Raw genomic sequence first — 21,255 nt, 5'->3', positions numbered from 1 at the left:
CAGACGTCTGTAGCGACAAGTCTGGCTAACGGTGGAAACGGGAGTATATCGCGACCCGCAGGGATGCTGCATGTGGAGAAACGAAAGGCCAAACATCAGAAAGGGGATGCTGTCCTACTGCGGGACAACCAAGACAAGAGGAACGACTGGCCTATTGGCTTTTTTACAAAAACTTTTCCCAGTGATGATGGGAAGGTAAGGAAGATTGAAGTGAGGATCAGCAGGGACAGTACAGCGAGGCTGTTCCTCCCCGACCTTTCTCGGAGGTCATCCTCCTTCTCTCCAATGGCACCGGCAAGGAATTGTTAAGTAAGGCATCCACTATATGCCTCACTTACTCCTTATATTTAGGCTCCTCGTAGTTTGACACACATCGTACAGATGCCAGGCGGGGAGTGTTCTGTGTCTTTTAAATTAAGAAGATACAAGATTCTTATAGACAATAGGTAAGTATCGCCTGCTGGCTGTTTATATGCATTGTCTGTACTTAAGTTCCGTCCCTTCCAATCTGCATTGTGACATCACAGCGCTGTGACATTCCAATCGGCATTATGACATTGTAACGCTGTGACATCCCAAATCGGCTGCAACATTGGGACACCCAAATCGACCAGTTGGACTGACCCCTGTGCCGCACCAGAGGCGGTATCATCAGCGACATGTCAGAAACACGTCAGCAACACGAAAGTGACGTGTCATTTGACGATTTGGGAATTTCATCAGGTCGGCTTCATTCTACAATGCACACGTGCCAACAGCATTCTGAAGACTTTAGCATTCTCGAGACTTTAAACTTCAAATTGCGAAATTTCTCAACTCTGGGATGGCAGCGGTGGTTGGTTCATCCCATTAACCAGACGAGGATGCAGGAGATTTCCTCAATCTATATATTGTATGTGTATTTATTGAGCTGTTTCTGTAATCAAGTGTTTTCTGATAATTTTGTGATAAGTTAGTTGTGGTTCGATTATTAAATGAAGATATATGTCATAGATATATTCTTGTACATTTGATAAAACATTAATAGCTTAATAATACCTTATAAATAAATTGACAAATTTCTCTCCAACAAAAATCTACTGCTTGACAAGTCAGTTTGACAAAAGCCCCCACGTAGTGATTCCAAGCAGCAAGTAGACTCTCCTGCTCACGTGTTGCTAACAGGTACAGTAACCAATTAAGCCAAGTATATAAAACAAATGCTTTCCTGCTGAAATATATCATATATATATTTTCTTTGCATAAGTAAAGTTTAATTTGTTGTTGGGGAAAATGTGTTTGTCAGTAATCCACATAAGGAACGCCCATCAGAGATATTAGATATATGGTTGATGCATACCAGACTTCGTAATAAAATATTTTCACTAGATCCATCTTTTAAATTGACCTCTACAATAAACTACACTCCAGTTTATGCTTTGTGCCCGGAAAAAATAGAGCTGAGCCGTAATAAAAACACGAGGTGTTTAGAAGCCTCGCGGCATACCGCTACCCATACCGCTGGTGTGGCCCAGGGGGTAACACTATATTTGGGGAAAGCAAGATTTCAGCATCTCCTTCCATGTGTTTCATTACTGCTCTTGAGGAAGCAGAATCTGTAAGCTTGTTTATCTACACATCGGAAGAGTTACGGCAACTTAGGAACAAGTTATTTACATTTGCATACAGTAGATCCAGAGAGATCCATCGTTAACCTGCATACTTTTGTACTGTTCCACAGTTTCACACCACTACCTTTAACAACACCTTAAGTCAGCTCCTGTCTTGGGCCATTTTTTGGGAGAGTGTTTAGCTCCCTGCATATATTAACGGTGAACAGCAAAATAAAAACTACAGTACAATTGCAGTGTTTAAGCATAAACATCAGAAAACACATCAGGAACTAAAAAAAAATGGCCTTAAAAATCTGTGTCAGCTTTATCAGGAAGTAGACAATTAATCCTCCTTTATGAAGTCCATGGCCCTTTCTCAATCTGCGTTCTTATCTGTACTTGTGTTCTTGTGGACTTGTGAAACGTCAACAGTCGCAGCCCAAGTACTGTTCCAATTCAAAGTACGCATCAAGCCAAGTCCAGTCCAAATGCCTGGATGTGGACTTGCTCCGCCCATGTTATGGAGGATGCGTCGGTGGTGACTTGTGTGGACTTGGGACTGCCAAGTATCCCAGAATGCTTGCACGACCCGGTGATGATGGCTCCATCAGTTTGACCAGAGTACTGGAATGAAGCACTTAGCCTTTCCCACCTGGTTTTGGATGGGAGTAAGTGTTGGCCCCATGAGGGTGGAAAAACTCCACTTGAACATCTTGATGAGCATCAACAGTGACAGCCTTTGCTGTAAATTTTGGTCATAAATGACTGCAAGCCAATCTCTACAAATAGTGACACTAGTGCTGGGTGGTATGGCCTAAAATTTACATCACGGTATAATTTGAAGCACGGAGGGTAATGATATATATCACGGTATAGTTGTTTTTCTTAAAATTTCAATATAACTTTTTGCCGTCCTCTATGATATTTGATAATCATAATTCAATAAATGTTATAAAAATTTGAATTGTATTAAAAAAAAAAAAAAGATTCCACGGGAATGTTTTAATTCAATCAGAGGGGTAGCAAGATAACATTAGCTTTGGGTTTCCTATTGTTCCCTATGGGCTGGAGAGCTAGCAACAGAGCTAGCAATGGAGCCAGAGAACAAGTTACGGAGCAGGAAAACAACTTTGCTGCGCCAAGAACCCACACTTTGTGACGAAAGCCCGGCACAAAGCCCTCAGTAGCCCTCTGACACAGAGACACGGAGACAGAATGTCCCGTTCACTGCAGTGTACTATGAATGAGTGAGAGGAGGCGGGGCTATGTGGGAGCTGCAGTGGTGTGTGTGTCAAGTGGCTGTCGGAGAGAAGAGAACAAGGAAGCACAGCTAGTACCAGTATATATCGATAGTGCGGAAAATGAGTATTGAAACTGTTTCCAATATTCCGAAACTATATGTATAGACAAATCGATATTTACGCTAATCATACTTGGAACTGTGAGGGATCTATCAGTCATCATGTTATAGCTAAAGTCTATACTGTAGGACAAATTCATACCGGTGTACTTTATATACTGTTTATAAATGACACCAGCAGATATAATATATCGTCTAGGTTGCAAAGGCAACCATGGTTCCCTGAGAAGGGACCTGATGTATTGCTTATGGGACTGATCATCAGATCATGTAATCCAATCAAAGACTCTGCATTCACCCCGAATGGAAGAGGGAGTGATAACGCTGTGCTTCTGTTCCGCCTCCCTCGCGGGGGTATATAACCACAGCCACACTTGCCTTCGCAACCTAGACATTCCCTATTGAAGGGACCGCAATCTATTACTTATGGGACCGTTTACCATCACACGACAGTATCGTGATCACCCGAGGGAGGTCCACATAATAATGTACCCCCGACTGGAGTGTCTGTCCAGGACATGCCAGCGGACATGTGAGGAAACCACAACCAATGTGTGTGGAGCTCCAAGAATCTGCCCGACATATCCTCTACCATTGCCCCCCTAAAGAGGGCCCAAGGACAGGATACTCCCTCGGTGGAGTGTGCTTTCAGGCACTGCGAGGCCTTCAATGAGAGCACACAAATAACTGGTTCCCACACCTAAAGCCCTTGGTGCGGTCTACATAGCACAACAGAGCCCAAACCGGGGGCAAAGTGTTAAGCCTCTCATGCTCCGCCGACTCAAAAATCCATGGGGAGAAGGCCGCTAACTCAATGACCTGACCCCAGGCGGTGGGTGCCGTGCACAGGCATGAGTAGGTGAATCCGAAGGGAGCCTGAAGGAGAGTGTGAGGAAATTGTAGGCTTTACCCTGGAAGGCAAAGCGCAGATATTTTCTGTACCGGAGGTGGATGGAGATGTGGAAATAGGAATCTTTCTGATCTAGTTTCACACGTCGTTCGATCTTAAAAATCTTGCCAGTTGACATATTAACATATAAAATTGAATTTTCATTAAATGCTTGTTTAACATCCGCAGGTCAAATATCATGTGGAAGTTTCCTTTGTTTTCCAGCACCGCAAAGTATCTGCTGCTCCACTGCTCCACAGCGCCCCTTTTTCCAGCAGGGAGTTTAGCTTTCGCAAGAAACCTCTGTCTCATTGTTGTGATTGATAGGTTGGGCACGTGGCTGCTCAACCTGCGGACCCACGGGTCTGTTATGCACGTGCTTCGAGCCTGGGCACACTGTGGGCTTGTAGGCGTGGCGCTCAATGGGTCAGGCATGTGCCCGCTCATGACCAATTGCTGCCTCATAGGAGACATATTCAGACACAAATTCTCCTCGGTATTGCATGACACAATGGGGATACCAGAGTTTATGAGCATTGCACATTTCATTCAAAATGTGATTCAAGCGATGCTTTGTGTGCAGTGAGCCAGAATTCATAATGGAGGTCTGCTGCACACTGAAATGGCGGGTGTAGGGGAGGGGGGACTCATGGTACAAACATTTGGCCGCAAATATACAACAAAAAAAAGTGTGTGATCTGAAATGGGTCACTTTCTTAAATACGATCATTGTTATAAAACAATAAAGGCAGGAAATAGGAATGTTTACAAGTTACAGAATAATAGAGGGGACATTATAGTTAAGTGAGCATGAACTTAGAATGAAAAAAACAACGTATACCCCTTTCCCACTGCCCCATAAACCCGGTAACACCCGCTAGCAATCGGCATGTGTCACCAGTGGGGAAGGAAAACCCAGGTCTCGGCAATAGACCCTGGTTTTGGCTCTTATGTGAACAGGGAACCCGGGTCGACCCGCTCATTTTGGCCTCTTTAACTGCACGACAGGTATTGTACCATCATTTAATATCCCATTTAGAATCCAAAATCAAAATCAGAAGTAATTGACTTTTTTCCGCATTCGGGACCGTGAAATGCGGGGGAAATATGGAGCGGAGAACCCCCACACTCCCCACCGGTCTTCGCTCCCCGCCACCAAAAGACCGGTGCTCCATGCTGTAGTGCTGGGTCTTTCATGAATGCTCCGATTCTTTTGAATGGCAAGTTTTGCAGTTTAATGTCATTGTTTGTTCAATTTGCTGTCTCTACTGTTTTATTCCTAATCACACTTGAACGATGAAATGCCCCCTTTCTGATGTGTTTGTGACGTCGGCCATGACACACCATCAGAAAATGCCATTTCTCTTGACAATGGGATAGGTGTCAACGGGCTAAATTTGGTGTCAAAATAGCATTAAACTTAAAATTAAAGGATTAACTTGAATTATGCATTTTCCAACATTTTTTATAAATTAATGATTCAAACATTATTTCAGTAAAACAAATTCAACATTATCTCATCGAAGGAGTACAGCACTATCCAAATGTAAATTCTAAATTGGTATTTTGTGCTTCAAAAGTCTCGAGATGCTTCCAAAACTTAAAAGCCTGACTTCTCAGAACTTCTGTTTTCAAAAGCTTAATCTTGGTTGATCCTCACAAGTGACACTGTGCGTTGTTTTGAAGCTCTGATTCCTCACTTTTATATTAAGTGAAAAAAAAAAGTGAAATGTGACCCCAAAGTATTTGCGGTGGGTCACATATGTAAAAATGATTGGAAAAAAATAGGAAAACCTACAGGAGCTTGTTTGACCTTGTTGCATTTAGCAGATGTGGGGGGTGGAAAGGGGGTCCTCAGGAATATAGTTGACCATGGGGTTGCTTGATTTTTTTCACTTTTTAATTTATATCTCAAGTTGAGTAAATATAGAGTATATATTAACTCTAAAGTAAATATTGTGTGAATATGAATATTGTATAGTAAATAGAGTAAATATTGTTGAAAATACTGTGCTTTTATTTTCAAGGTGTTTTTCACTCCACTCTTTCATTTCTTTGGCATATACAGTATATTATACATTTTAAATAATTTTTTCATACTTTTTATGAAATTGAAATGATTATCACATGACAACTGGTTTTGTTGGTACTGGGCTATCATATCATTTATAAAATTGAAATCAAACATATTAAAAAATGTTAACTTAGTGCAAAAGACCCTCAACCCTGATTATTTTAAATGAGAAAATGTTATCCATTTTCAAGATTCAAGATTCAAGATTCAAGATTTTTATTTGTCACATACATATACATACTTCCATACATATATGCAGTGAAATGTAATGGCAACGGCATTAGCACTTTTCTTCGTGAGACATGTTTTCGCCATAGTCTCAAGAAACTCTGATCAGGGTGCCCTGGAATATACAACATTTTTGAGTGGTTGTTCTCCCTGACCTGTATACGTTGGTTACCATTGTCCAAGGTGTCATCAGATGAGTTTCGCTTGCGTTATGCCCTGCATGAAACACTGTCTCCCAGCTTGAGGGAAAGACCTCTATGGCCTCTGAATCTTGATGAGGTTCAGTCAAGGTTCATTTCAGTATTGGCCGCAGCGATAATGACAGAGCTTATGTCGGTTCAAGGGTATGGGGATAGGAGCGAGGTGAGTAACGGCCCACTGACGACTACTCAGATGTCTGACATGAAAGGAACTATGAGATGAACATGCCCAGCGTACTACTATTACTACTACTACTACTACTACATACATACATGTGTTGTGAGTGTGAACCCAAACGCAAACCCTAATCTTTCATGTTTATTATTTTCAATTATTTTTTATTTTTTTATTGTCGTTGCAATATTTGCCATGAATAGGATTCAGGTAGGTGAAACAGCTTTTACTTTTTATGGATACCAAATGTTGTACACAGTAGCACAAGACTGAGTTGCTGGGCATTTCAGTGACTTCAACATTAGACATAAGAAAAAAAATATTTTTTTATTTAATAAGATAAAAAGTCTTAATATTTGTGTGATAAATCTGAAATGAAAATGGGATTGTGATTTGTGATGAAGCTTTCTTTCCTTTCCTTTTCCCTTTCTTCCGTATTGAGATCGAAACAAACATTTTACGAAAGCGGGCTGTCAAATATCTGAAAAACCTTTGAAATGAACAGCTACAAAATATTTTTAAAAACATTTTCTACCCATGATATAAAACGGCTGTTTTGCCTGTACGGAATACATTTAATTAACATCATTTAATGTTTAATCAAGGTTTTTTTCTCTTCAGCCTATTTGTTTCGACTGAATTTTTTTTTCATACTAAATTTCCATAAAACCTTCTGCAACAACCGAAGGTTGTTATATACAGTTGTTTAATAGATTTGGCAGCGACTGCTGTTTTGGGTCCCAAGTAGGCCAAGGTCATTTTTCAGTCTTTTTATGGATTGCATGCATCCAGATGATGTGTCATTCATTGAAATCTGAAATTATTTGAAGAATATATGCTTATTTGAGTGTTGGTACACCTCAACTACTCGAGCTCAAAAAAATCCCCCTGAAAGATCCTGAACTTTTCCACACTTCAGAGGCAGACAATGGGTGGAAACAGTATCTGGTGAACACGGCCCCTAACCACTCCCCCAGTGGGGTCGTCATCTCACCCTCAGGAAACAAACTTGCAGGGCTGACATGTTTTAATTGCTTAGTACATTGAAATAAACTTTAAACGCAAATGTAAGCACTATAACATGTGGAAATGTATATCTTGTATTACCGGACTTTAAGCTTAATGTATTAAGACAAAATGTATGTTAAGTTTTTAAGCCAATAGACATAGTAGGAAAATATCTTGCCTAATCCCAAATAGCAGCAGAATCATGATGTGGTTAATGACAGACATAGGATGTTAATTCTTTGTAATTTATAAAATAATATAAAAATAAAAAACACCATTAAACACACATAATATATTCATATATTATATGAATGAGATTAATAGTTTCTTCTAAACTCAACCAAAACATCTGGGGGAAAAGAACTTCAATAACCAAATACATATAAATTGAACATGGCAATTCAAAATAACTCTAAATTGAGGCCCTTTCTCAATGTGTGTTCTTGTCTGTACTTGTGTTCTTGTGGACTTGTCAAACGTCATCAGCCGCAGCCCAAGTACTGTCCCAATTCAAAGTACGCACCAAGCCACGTCCAGTCCAAATGCCCGGATGTGGACTTGCACCACCCATTTTATGCAGGATTCAAGATTCAAGAGGTTTATTCGTCACTTACATATACATACCTCCATACATATATGCAGTGAAATGTAATGCAACGCACCCGGTGCTTGCATTACACACAATATGTCCTAGGAAAAATTACACACAATATGTCCTAGGAAAAATTTCTAATAGCCCTAACTAACTGACTCCTAAAACGTAATACAGTAAGTCGAATATTTATAGAATAAAATAAAAATATATGGAATAAAATAAAATACAATAAAAATAAAATGAAATAAAATGGGAATAGATAGAGGGAATATGCCTATGTATATGGAATAGGCAATTATGTATATACAGATATGTGCATTAAAGTGGCATGCGAACGAAGTGAGGTAGTGTTTGGGATGGTACAGCACAGTATACAACAGTACGGCGCAGCAATACGGCATCACGAACAACCCTGAACAGTGACACAGCATGCGGTACAGTACGCTACACACAGTACAGTAAGGTAGTGGAGCCTATGTGTGTGGCTCAGCGAGGACCCCTGGTGAGGTCAGCGTTGACAGTTCTAATGGCTGGCGGGGGGAACTCCGTCTCAGTCTCTCTGTTCTCGCTGTGGGTGCATCGGTGGTGACTTGTGTGGACTTGGGACAGCCGAGTATCCCAGGCGGTAACGGCCTTGGCCCCCGGGGGAGTCTGCGCTCCCGAGTCGAACTTGCCAAGTCTGCGCTACCGAGTCCGCGAGTCCGGACTTCGCGTGGCGTTGTGGGTAATGTAGGAGCCCCGTCTGCGCATGACCGGGGGGGGGGCGGCTACGGGAGCCGACACACACCTTTTGCGTGTTGTGACTTACGTCCAACGCGTGGGGAGGCGGCCGTGTTCGCAGCCGTGTCTCACGAGGTGCAGGCGAACGCCGCGTGTGAGGACACGGACACGGACTGTTGTTTTCGGCCTGGCTTGGGGGCGGGTAAGTCAACCCTGTTCGTCAAGTTGCCCTGTTGCCTACTGCTTGTGCGACCCACGCTGGAAGACGCCGTCCTGCGCGAACCGAGTGGGCACGCTGCTTTGTTGATGGGAGGAGTTCCGGGAACCGCAGAAAAACGTACCGCCACGCCCACGCCGTGCACAAGCGAAAACACGAAAACAGATGGAGGGGGGTGTTTGGTGATCGTTAAAACTGTTGTTTGTTGTGTTGAGCGGATTTTCTCTACAACATTTAAACTTTCGTAATGTGAAAATAAAACGAAAAACACGTAAATAAAAAGGTTTCGTGTTGATTTGCGGGACTTTTGGGTTCACCAACTCGGTCCACCTTCACTAGTCGATGTCACATATAGACAAATAAGTGTATTTTTTTTTTATTTTTTTTCAATCTTTCGCCGCCTGGTTAAATGAAGTTTTTTGGGGAAGAACTGCTGTTGACTCCAACTCCACCCCCTGGTAAAGTGGGCGCGGTCCCTCTTTAAACTGCGCAGTGCGCACCCAGGAACTGGAACTACTGCAACACCACTGAAACTGAAGGACTTCACACTACTGCACGGAGGTGGGTGTTGTTAAGCTATATCTACATTTGTCTTTTTTGTGACAAACTTTTTTTGTATACGTACTATTTGTTGTTAGTTTTGTTTGAGAATACTTGTACTTCATACTTCAATCCATCCAAATAGTCAGCACTGGATGTATTGTAACATAATATTGTAATATATTTATCCATTTTGTAATCAGATCCTAAAACAGATCTTAAGGAAATAAAGGATTAAACCATTAAATGTCCTTGTTTAATGTGTGTGTGTGTGTGTGTGTGTGTGTGTGTGTGTGTGTGTGTGTGTGCATCTCACTTTTCATTGTGGACCACCAGACATCCATTGGTACCATTTACATAGTCACAATGGTGAACTGCTGTGGTCTGATTACTGCCAAGAAGGAACCAGGTAAAATAAAAGTAATATCTATCTATCTATCTATCTATCTATCTATCTATCTATCTATTATTATTTTGGAATAAAACAGCAGCCCTTCAAATTGTATTTAACCTTTTAACAGCCTTTAAAAGGGTGGCATGGAAACTAATAGTCCTACTTGTATTGCCTGTACCAGGCTAAACCAGTGGAGTAATGGTTGGGAAGCAGAGTATTCGCCCAGGAACCAGAGGCTCCTGATTCAGTCCCTAAGACTGACAGAGCAGATGTATACATTACATTATGTCATTTACCAGAGGTTTTTGTCCAAAGCGACTTAGAATAAGTCAATTTTATCGGTAATGTCAAACCACTATATATATCACAGTCACAGACAGCCAAACCGTCTCTCAAAATAAGTGCCATTTGTAGATTTAGCAATTATTTTTTATTTTTTTAAGGAAGTAAATAAAGGAAGTTAAATGGGGAAAGAGGTGCTGGGGTCCAGGCGTAATCTAAAGAGATAGGTGACAGGAGATTGGAAGTGATTGGAGCCATTGAGGAGTGCGCAGATCCTGTATTTCAAACCTCACATAGGGAAGCTTTTTCAGTCACTGACAATCACATTGAACATGTACAACTATGCATTAAAGAAAAAATATATATACACCCACACTACTGTACTGTCTATTATCTGCGGAATCAGTTTATTGAAGAACCTCTTCTCCCTTCTTTCCTGTTCTTCCCCTCCAGTTCCTCTGAAGAGCATTGAGGTTGAGGTGGACGTGAGGGACCATGTGGCCACTGTTGTCTCCACTCTGCAGTATGAAAACAAAGAGCAGAGCCCCATCGAGGCCATTTTCGTCTTCCCTTTGCCCGGAGACGCTGCCGTCTGTCATTTCAGTGCCAAGATCGGACAGACAGAGGTTGTGGCGGAGGTGCAGGAGAAACAGAAGGTGAGGAGAAGGGGTTGAGCTTACCAAACCAGTTCCATGTCCACATTTATTTCCGTGTCTTCGGTAGTACTATAAACTGAGTCAACAGTAGAATTTCAATACCTGAGAACAGAATGACTCTTGGTCCCAGGCTCGTGAAGAGTATGACGATGCGCTCAGCTCAGGCCACCAGGCGTTCTTACTGGAGGAGAGTGAGCAGAGCCCAGACATCTTCACTCTGAGTGTGGGCAGCCTGCCTCCAGGAGAGAGCGCCTCCATCAGGCTGGAGTACGTCACTGAGCTGGCTGTGCAGGCTGATGACGGGTTGAGATTCTGTCTTCCTGCAGTGCTAAACCCACGCTACCAGCCTCAGGGTAAGGCCCGACAACCTGCTCATTCAAAAACAGTGTAGTCCACAGGTGCTGCCATAGATTTGATCCTGATCCTGAAAAAACATTCATCCTCATAGCAAATCAATGGTAAATCAGTACAAATCATTATATAGGTTCAATTGACATTTCAAACACATTTCATTTTGTATTTAAAGGCACTGACAAGCCTTAGTTGCTGACAGATTAATTAATTTGTGAGAAATTAAAAGCACCTTTCACTTGGATGCTTACTCCTCAGGTGGTGATGGTGGGAGTGGGAATACGAGCAGTGTCCAGGGAACCTCTGTGCCAGCTTGTCTTGTGCCATACAGTCTGTCCTTCTCTGCCAGATTGTCCTCTCCTCGGCCAATCTCTAAAGTGGAGTCCAACTGTATCCTGGACCCCCTGCAGTACCTTGATGCAGAGCAGAGCCAGGCCACGGTACGGTACTCTTTTTGACTCGGTTTTGAGAGCATATTGTATTTCACATTGAATGAGTTAAAGAGGGAAATTTGTACACTGTAGGTCAAGCTGGCTTCAGGACACAAGTTTGACAGAGATGTGGAGCTGCTGGTCTATTACAAAGACTCCCACCAGCCTGCTGCTGTGGTGGAGGCAGGACTTCCATCGGCCAAGCCTGGTTTGTGAAAACCGCTTTTGCAAGTGATGTCTATAAACATTAGAGTCATTCTCACATCAAACTACAGCCCCATGGTGTCACCATATTTATGTAAAAAGGAAACTGAATTCAATGTATATGGAATAAAGAGACCATTGACCAGTGGTCAGAAGGCAGGGTTTGACACCCTTCCCACGCCCTTCTACACTCCAGGCTCCTTGATGAGAGACCCAGTGGTCATGCTAAGCATCTACCCAGAGTTCCCTCCCTCTGTGATGTCTTCACTGACCACATGTGGGGAGTTCTTGTTCCTCGTGGACCGTTCTGGAAGCATGGACATGCCGTTGGACAGCGGAAAGCAGCAGACTCGCATCGATAGTGCCAAGGCATTTAGAGACTCTTTAAACAATATGTCTATGCAAACAAAATGCTCTCATTGCAGCTCTGCTCTTACACACCAAGTGCCTTTCACTGTTTGCCTCCTCACCTTCTTTAGGAAACGCTGCTGCTGCTGCTCAAGAGCCTTCCCATGGGCTGCTATTTCAACATCTACAGTTTCGGATCCCGTCACAGTCATATCTTCCCGTAAGCGATTGTCCCACAAGTTGCTGTTTCCCAGAACAAAATCATTATTTTTATCTGTGCTTTTGGAACCACACCTTTACCATCATGAATAGCCTACAAGCTATGATGCTCTCTTTGGTGTGTGTGTGTTTGTGTGTGTGTGTGTGTGTGTGTGTGTGTGTGTGTGTGTGTGTGTGTGTGTGTGTGTGTGTGTGTGTGTGTGTGTGTGTGTGTGTGTGTGTGTGTGTGTGTGTGTGTGTGCGTGTGCAGTAAGAGTGTCGAGTACAGCCAGAAGAGCATGGATGAAGCTCTGACACAGGTTGAAAAGATGGCCGCTGACATGGGAGGAACAGAAATCCTTCAGCCCCTTCAACATATTTTCAGCCAGCCCTGCATTCCCAATCAGCCAAGACAAGTAACACACACAGACACACACACACACACACACACACACACACACACACACTATATTTTGCTTTAAATAATAAAAGTTACACTCCTCAGTGTGTCCGTTTCAACAGCATCGGCAACATTTTCCCAGCTGTTGTTGTTTTACGTTTGTTGTAGTTTTAAATTTGTAAAACTATTGATGATGAAGCCGCTTTAAAAACCTGTGAAGTCACATCTCTTTTTCTATTCTGTCTGTGTGAAAAAATCCCCAGAGGCCTTAGTAAAACGGGGCTCTATACAGTAAGTGGGACAGAGTTGAAATCTCACGCTCTTAAACCACCACATCCACTTCTGAGTGACTGTGACTCATAACTTTCTAGCTTAGTTGAGTACATAACAAACTGGTGAAAAGTAGGCGCGCCCACGGCCTTGCAGAGACTTCACTAGGCCATGTTTCACAATCGAAAGGTTGCATCGCAAGTCGTGTCAATATTCCTCCCTGTCCCCTTTGTCCTCCCCAGCTCTTTGTCTTCACTGACGGCGAGGTAGATAACACCAAAAAAGTCATTGATCTGGTGAAGCAGAATTCCTTATCTCACAGGTGAGCGGTGCACGCAGATTTGAACTAATCCTGATCAGAATGCTGGTGTTGGTGGGTGTCTGGTGGGGGGAAGAAAAATAAAGGAAAGTTTGTGCACCGTGTTGTAGGTGCTTCTCCTTTGGCATTGGGGAGGGCGCCAGTTCTGCGCTAATCAGCGGAGTCGCCAAGGAAGGACGTGGTCACGCCCAGTTCATTACAGGAGCTGACAGGTTGCAGTCCAAAGTAAGACCCCAACCAGGATGAGCTGGAATGGAGTGTGGCAGATGACTAAATGACTATGAAGAGAGCTTTGGACTGTAGGAAGGAACCACATGAGCGAATAAAGAATGAAGGGAAGCAAAAAGTGTTCCCGATTGAAATTTTCACGACAGCTTCCTTTGTCTTTGCATCGTCCTCTTTTAGGTGATGCAGTCCCTGCGATTTGCCCTGCAGCCGGCTGTGGGGGACATCTCTGTCACGTGGGATGTACCAAAAGGAGTCTCCGTCAGCCAGCTTTCACCCCCCATCACTGCGCTTTTTCAGGGTCAGAGGTCACTGCTCTATGCCCAGCTCACTGGAGAGGTAGGAGCAGCTCTCACTGTCACAGAAACACCTCCCTACAAGGTTTAGGGATCCATTAGGGATCTGGTGCACCACAGCTCTCCAAACCCTTTGCACGGTGGAAATTCAGAGTAAAATAGCAACAAGAAGGAGTGAGAGGTTCCAAACTATCCTACGAGATTTGATTTGTGCTCTTATTTATTTTTATTTTTTTATGATAGCACCTACCAAACTTATTTTTAAGTGTTTTTCCCTTCGCTGCTCTCTCAGAGTCCAGGGGCGACAGACGGCTGTGTGATTGTGAATTATAGCCTGGCTGATCAGCCCTCTCAGAACCAGATACTCTTCAGCCTCAAACCAGCAGAGGACGCAGGGTAAAGATGCACTTGCAATATGCTTTTCTCTGGTGTGTAATACTTGACTGAGGAGTTTGTGGGAAACAAAACGCACCAAGAATGAGGAAAAGTTATTCCTTCTTTCACCTCTCCGCTCTGCAGATTGACGGTCCACAGGCTGGCAGCCCGAACTCTGATTCGCTCCCTGGAGATGGAAGAGAGATTGTGTGAAGGACAGGCGGAACCAGGATTGAAGGAAAAAGTGGTGCAGCTCAGTGTCCAATCAGGAGTGAGCAGTTGTTTTACTGCCTTTATCGCTGTCAACAAAGGCAGCGGCGAGGCCGTAAAAGGGCCCCTGCTGCGCAGAAATGTCCCAGTGCCCAGTAAGTCCACTTCTCTCCAGTCAAACAGTAATGCACACTTTACAGTCTGAGTCGAACGCTCTCATTGTACAGTAGGCGACAACATTCAATCTCACACACACGGTCTGAAGTTAAATCCCGTGTTAATGAAGTTAATGACCTCAGTGTCACCAGCTCTGTATGGGCCACCTCGGTGGCAAACACCCATCCTCAGTTAAAACCACCAGTATGGTACGGGCCTGCCCAGCCATCATACTGGCCTCCTCCGTGGCTAATGTCCAATAACATGTCCAATGTATCCCTAAAGGCGGTTCCTCAGATGGGAAACATCTTAAGTTGTTCTTACCAGTTTGTCAGTCGAAGAACAAATTATGTTTGAAATTAAGTTTTAAATTAATTGCCTATTCATTTAACAAATCCCTATCCTACAACTTTTTATAAAGTCAGCCAGTCTATCATAGAGTGCACTGTGACACCAGATTCACCTAATTGATCTTCTCTTTCCCAAGTGGGGATGATGTACAGGTCCTGTCCGATGCCTTTGGCTATGTCATGTCCTCAGATGGCTTACGTTGACTGCGACATGGGCGGCCCCCCACTGGTGTTCACCTCTGCTGCTCCGCCAAGTTTCTATGGTATTGTATAATTAAATGGCAAGTAATCTCATATTCAGATGTGTTTTGTCCAAGAAGAAGCCATGGGGACCAAGGGTGGTGGGGTTGCTGGCTGGCATGCCGTGGCAGAGAACGTTGGACCCGGTGTGCAGCGATACACAGGAGATGGTAGAGAAATAAAAGCTAAAGGTAGCTTTACTTGAATTCTGAGGCACAGTGGAACTGTGTACTGTGCTGCATGTTAGTACCACTGAGTTCTGCAGCGATGTACATGTCCTAAAGGGTGAGGACGGCTTTTGAGCTCTACTAAAGGTGACGAACGGGGGAAGTTTTCTGGATTAAGGAAAATGCTCTGTAAGCTCCCTGAATGCCTTTGCTGGCTCAGTGGGCCAAGCAAAATGTGAGACATGGGATCATTAGTAAGTGCAGTCACTGGGGCAGCCAGGGCTCTGAAGTTTGGGAAGAAGCGGGAATGTGCAGGAGCCCATCCTGGCTTAGAAGAAATATTCACTGTCTTAAGGAAAATATGGGGCTGTAAGAGGCTCTTAAGAACTTTATGGATGTGTTGCACACGAGACCTGGAGAAGATGACGATGTCATCAATGTTGGCACAGGCCAAACGGTTTAGCATGTCCAATAGCACATCATTGGCTAATATCTGGAAGACAGCAGGGACATTTTTGAGGCCAAAGGGCATTACTCAATACCTATAATGCCCACAAGCAGTGTTACTGACTGTCTTCCACTCATTACCCGCTCTGATGAGGTCTGACCAGCCAGCAGAATTACAGAATCTAATAAAGATAAACAAATTTCAGTAAGGTCTTACATTGTTTGAACTCATTTATAATGTAAGAACATTATATAAACCTGGTGACATATTTGTCTGTTTTTAACCTTTTTGAAGTTTCGTAAAAAAAAAAAAAGTTTGTTTTTTTTGGTTTAATTTATTCATTTAAGTTATTTCATAAAACATTATAATTTTCAATGGATTTTTCAGGCAAAATGAGAAGAAACAATAAGACATCCTTCTCTCCAGCTGACTCCCATCAGCCTATCCAGCCACCCAGGGACCCCATGCTAAACCTGATCTCCCTCCAGAGGGCTTCTGGCTCCTGGACCCCAGAGACAACTTTGGCGACTGTACTGGGAAAGACTCTAGTGGAGGTTGAGACGTCCAAGCCTGCACCGGTAGGTGGAGGATGGCATTAAAACAACAGGAGAAATGTATTAAGAGAGAAGTACCACAGACAAACAGGGGGACTTTCCAATCCCATAGGCTGCGGATTTATTTGAATAATTGGGAAAAACAGGAGGGCAGCACCCGTGGTAATCATCCATATTTAAACATATGTTCATTTTAAGTCAGTCATACGCTTGTATATGTGGATTTGTTTATTGTAGTGCATTAAGTATGTACAGTTGCCACACAGAAAGGTTTGTCACCTCATTGTTTAGATTCGAAGCTTGTAAAGGATTCGTTCAAATTGATTTGTCTGGCACTAGCTTGCTGTCTTGTGGATGGCTGCCCACTACATATTTTTCTAGCCTTTTTTTCTGTTGGGGCAGTGTCCCAATTTGCCTATGTTTAGTGTTATTGGTTTTGGGTTAATTAGGCGAACCAGGATGTGTGGGCCACAGTTCTGGCTCTGATCTGGCTCCACGCCTTCAAGATGGAGGCCCAGGTCGAGTGGCAGCTTCTGGCTATGAAGGCTGTGTCATGGCTCCACGCTCAGAAAGGTAAGATTGAATGTTGATCTCAAGTGTTTTTTTTCCTTTTACTTTAGATCAGTTATATTATTAACGAAAAAATTAGATAAAAATCTGTTCATTTTTTGATTTTATATTATTATTTTGTTTTCCGGCTCATTCTCATGATTTCGTCTGAAACACTCATTTCCATACAGCCAATCAGCTCACTGCATCACATTAGGGAGCCAGGCCCTTTTAATTCGCACCTGTAGTTACCGCTGTAGTTGTTTGCTTAATGTTTTATAAACGTTGTGCTCAAGGTTTATACACATTAAAATTTTTCCATTTTGGACTGATTTATGATTTTAGTCGGTAAAGTTAGGAATCCTGGGGTGATGTTTGTATTTCTTCTTTTTTCAGAATCCTATTTGACTGAGTGTGTGGAAGCAGGGAACGTGCTGCTGGGTTGCAAGGTGGAGAAAGGCTCCATGGGACTCTAAGTGGCTCACTCTTCCAATGTGTGGCTCCTTTCGTCTGCAACCAGACATAAGCAACGCTGTTCACGCTCCCTATATGCTTATGAAAATGTACTGGATATTCTAATTTGCACTTAATTAAGGAGCCAACTTCCTTAAGCAAAACCATTTAATATAAAGTATGATTTTAATTCTAACGCAATAAATGACTTTTGTTTGTGCCCTTTAGAATGTGAATTTTTTCCAAATGTACTGCAATTTTACTTTTGCACTACTATCATGCTGACGCAATGAAATTATGACATCTAATGGTTGATCTAGGTAACAATGCAGAAAAGAGGTCTGATCAGAGTTGCTAAACATCCGTACAGTGGTGATGATTCTATCGATAATGTTCAAATTCAACGGGAAAAACAAACCACCCAGATCCAAATAAACCACCAAACAAATATCTGGGATCCAAGGACTAAACTATTACCAATATTTCCTTGCCGTCCCACGTCACGTCTATACGTGCTAAAATGGATTAAACCGATCCATCCTAAATGCAACAATCATTTTGTTATGAAATTATTCTGTCAAATTTACGATTCATAAGCCTCAAGATAAATGGGATTTTCTTTAAGAGTGCAAGGGGTTGGGGTTAGAGGGTGCTGGCTGCACAGGGCAGGTTTGGGCCCTTCGTTGACTCGACTGAGGTAATGCTGGAGTTGATTGGTCGGTGGTTGCAGGCTGGCGAGGAAACTGACCTCTCCTGCAGCTTCTCACTGCTTAGATGCTGTCCAAACCCTCAAAATAGATAAAATGCATGGTTATATATTTTGGTAAAATATATTGCGACGTGATCTTCCCGTTGTCAAAAAGACAGCCCTGTCAAACTGGACTGTATTTAAGCACAGGGAGAAGCTGCAGCAGAGTGGTAAGTTTATCAGTAGCAAAGTGTTCAGTGTGGTTGTGCTGTGCAGTTATAAATGATGGAAACCACCATTTTAACGCCTGGGAAAACGGTGAACCTATTCTTTTAGCCCCATAGCCCAAGCTTTCGGCTACAATTGTGCAGCCTTGCGTTCAGATCAGTCATGTAACTCTATTAAATTCAAACTAATGCGGCAAGAAAAGCTTTTCAGGTGAAATTCTCTGAGGATGCAAGTATCTTAATTTCACGAATTTGACTCCTAAGAACGCTACACTGGCAATCAGACATAGATTCTGTCTTTTTCCTGTTACTGATGTATTATCTATAATGTTGTAGCTTATGAAAACACAAACATACAATATTTAAATTTAAAATTATATATTTGTATTCACTTTATAGCATCGCAACCTAAAATTAGCAAAAGAGATCAGCTCGAAACCAGCGGTTTGACGTCTAATCCTTTTACAGTGCCAAATTTGCATATATGGCAGTAAAGGAAATACAGGATTAAACCATTAACTGTCCTTGTTTAATGTGTGTGTGTGTGTGTGTGTGTGTGTGTGTGTAATATATATATATTACACACACACACACACACACACACACACATACACACACACACACATATTACACACACACACACACACACACACACACACACACACACACACAGATTCAAATATATACAGTTGCAAGAGACTTTTTGTTCAGTGACTTGTGAAAAACATAAAACAAAGTGTTTTCCTGACAACCACTCTTGAGATTCCCGGGAAGAAGTGTAAATCAACAGGTCGCACAGGGACCAGGGAACAGCCACCGCTCCCTCGTGTGGAGCGTTACAAATGACATCTATTGATTAAATCTATTGAATTTCTACAAAAAGGGGAAGTCTGTTGTACATGTGGATAGTTGTCGCCACCTGGTGGCTCAGTGCTGCGACTGCATCAATCGATCATCGTGATCATTGATCCTTCCTTTTCCGGTCCGCACCTGCCTCAGCAAAGTAGAAAGATTTCCAAGTTGAAGTTCAAGGTCGATACGCAGAATGTACAGAAGCGTATTTGCTGCCAGGCCAGGAAAACAAAAACAGATCCGTATCAGGCAATAACGTGATATAAATACTAGGAATGAACTTGATATTCATAAAAATTGTGAATAACGATTCATATGTTGATGAACATATAAATGAACCTTTACATACACGGATCACAGCACTCGATAATAATTCCAGCGTTTGCTCCCATTGGTAAATTATTCACAATCAGTTGTGGGAAAGTGGCAGAAATATGACTGTATAACAGTAATAAATTATGTTCATTATTAGTCTATTTGTTTTTTAGTTTATTTTTTTAGTTTAGCTCTCCTGAGATTGACCGCTGCAGCCACCACGCTTAAAAACTGGACAGTGGACCCGATACTGGATCCCGTGTATTGCTGCCTGCAGCTATATTATTATTATTATTTTTATAATAATAAATATTATTATCATTATTAATCGTACAGAGCAAATAAACAACACAAACAGCCATTAATACAGCAGGAGATTCGGGAACCTCGGAAACCTGTAATACATACTTTTCATCCAAGTTTCATCCAAATCGATCAACATATGGAGCATGAGTGAAAAACGACCAAATTTGACCAAAATCACAGACACGATCTAAAGCATTCAACGGCAAAATATGTCCAACCAGGCTAAAAGTATCTGGAACACAACAATTACTTCAGCGACGTACGTGGTTGAGGTGCTGTTTAAAACAGGTATGTCACGAGCATCTCGTGGTTTAAGTTTTATCCAAATAGATCTGCATATGGAGCAGAAATTAGTGAGAAACTGAACAAATTTGACACCAACTTTTCAGCTGGTCGTGCTTGACTGACATGCCACTATTGGTAAACAAATATGTGAAGGTTCTGATTCAGCATGTCCATTCAGACCGTGTCCAGTGTACAATGTCGACTCTGTTGCTCTGTAGTTTCTACTATATTTCTAATATATCTGTACTTTTAACTCTATTAAATTACTTTCATTAAAAGAAACAGAAACTCTGGATTCATATTTATATTTGTAAATGAATATCATTCTCCCTATACCAAATATTTTGTAAATTGTGATCAGGATCTGCATTGGCTATTCTTTATTTTCTTTGGATATGAAAAAAAAAAGACAAAACAAGACAAACTTTTTCCTTTTTTGTTGTATTTTATTATTTTTTTAATTGAGTTACCCGTTGGAAGGGAACTGGATAGTAGTACTTTCACTTTTCATACTTTAATTACATTCACTTCTATACATTTACTCAAGTAAGAAAATGATACTTTTACTTGAGTGATTCCGTATTTTTGTATAAAAAGCTCTGAGTACTTCTTCCACTTCACACGAATCTGTGAGTAATTGAGTATTTATTTTCTACTTTTTTGAGTTTGTGTGTTTGAACTCATACTCACTGTAATGTCATCTATGGCTTTCTCATTTCTACCCAAGTATTCTAAAGGCTACACCTAAAAAAAAGTTTTCTTTTCAACATTATTTCATTCCAACCAATGAGTGCAGCTGTTATAGATGAATGATATTTAAATCCATAACGATCTATGGCTGGATTTAATTTATTAATGCATTCCAGTTCACTGTTTGAAATCTCTGCTGCTTAACTCTGAGCTTTCAATCAGATTATGATCAATTATTAATATACTTTTTACACTTTTTACTGGAGGATATAAGGGTCAAATTAGGAGTTGTAAAGGTAATTAATACTCTTGAGTAGTTTTATATTTGTGGAATCCATTGGATCAAAAACAATACATTACACTACATTTAATTACATTACATTAACCAATATTTGTCTCTATCTATCTGTCTATCTAT

General features: G+C 41.9%; 1 protein-coding gene across 2 annotated transcripts; it reads left to right on the top strand.

Annotated features, from left to right (window-relative positions):
* The first annotated feature begins 8,925 nt into the window (after window positions 1-8,925).
* Window positions 8,926-17,694, top strand: LOC307234967 (von Willebrand factor A domain-containing protein 5A-like). 2 transcript variants are annotated; one of them, XM_080006879.1, is made up of 19 exons: window positions 8,926-9,043; window positions 9,474-9,619; window positions 9,935-10,007; window positions 10,728-10,930; window positions 11,061-11,283; window positions 11,540-11,721; window positions 11,806-11,920; window positions 12,113-12,285; window positions 12,396-12,484; window positions 12,734-12,878; window positions 13,375-13,454; window positions 13,562-13,676; window positions 13,857-14,015; window positions 14,265-14,368; window positions 14,492-14,712; window positions 15,201-15,326; window positions 16,345-16,496; window positions 16,922-17,045; window positions 17,418-17,694. In XM_080006879.1, the coding sequence occupies exons 3-19, from the start codon at window positions 9,965-9,967 to the stop codon at window positions 17,495-17,497; spliced, it is 2,334 nt and encodes a 777-aa protein (XP_079863005.1). In that variant the 5' UTR covers window positions 8,926-9,043; window positions 9,474-9,619; window positions 9,935-9,964; the 3' UTR covers window positions 17,498-17,694. The 2 variants fall into 2 exon arrangements, with proteins under 2 accessions (XP_079863005.1, XP_079863004.1); XM_080006878.1 differs by having other exon boundaries at window positions 16,306-16,496.
* Window positions 17,695-21,255: the final 3,561 nt, after the last annotated feature.

This window comes from Zeus faber, assembly GCF_960531495.2.
Source record: "Zeus faber genome assembly, chromosome: 9".
Taxonomy (NCBI): domain Eukaryota; kingdom Metazoa; phylum Chordata; class Actinopteri; order Zeiformes; family Zeidae; genus Zeus; species Zeus faber.
This window is presented reverse-complemented; position numbering and strand designations above follow the sequence as displayed.

What these genes read in the sequence shown, in the direction of transcription:
- LOC307234967 (XM_080006878.1), top strand. Translation starts at nt 9,965, where the DNA reads ATGGTGAACTGCTGTGGTCTGATTACTGCCAAGAAGGAACCAG. An exon ending in TACTGCCAAGAAGGAACCAG is followed by an intron (nt 10,008 to 10,727) that starts GTAAAATAAAAG and finishes CTTCCCCTCCAG; the next exon opens with TTCCTCTGAAGAGCATTGAG. An exon ending in AAACCAGCAGAGGACGCAGG is followed by an intron (nt 14,369 to 14,491) that starts GTAAAGATGCAC and finishes TCCGCTCTGCAG; the next exon opens with ATTGACGGTCCACAGGCTGG.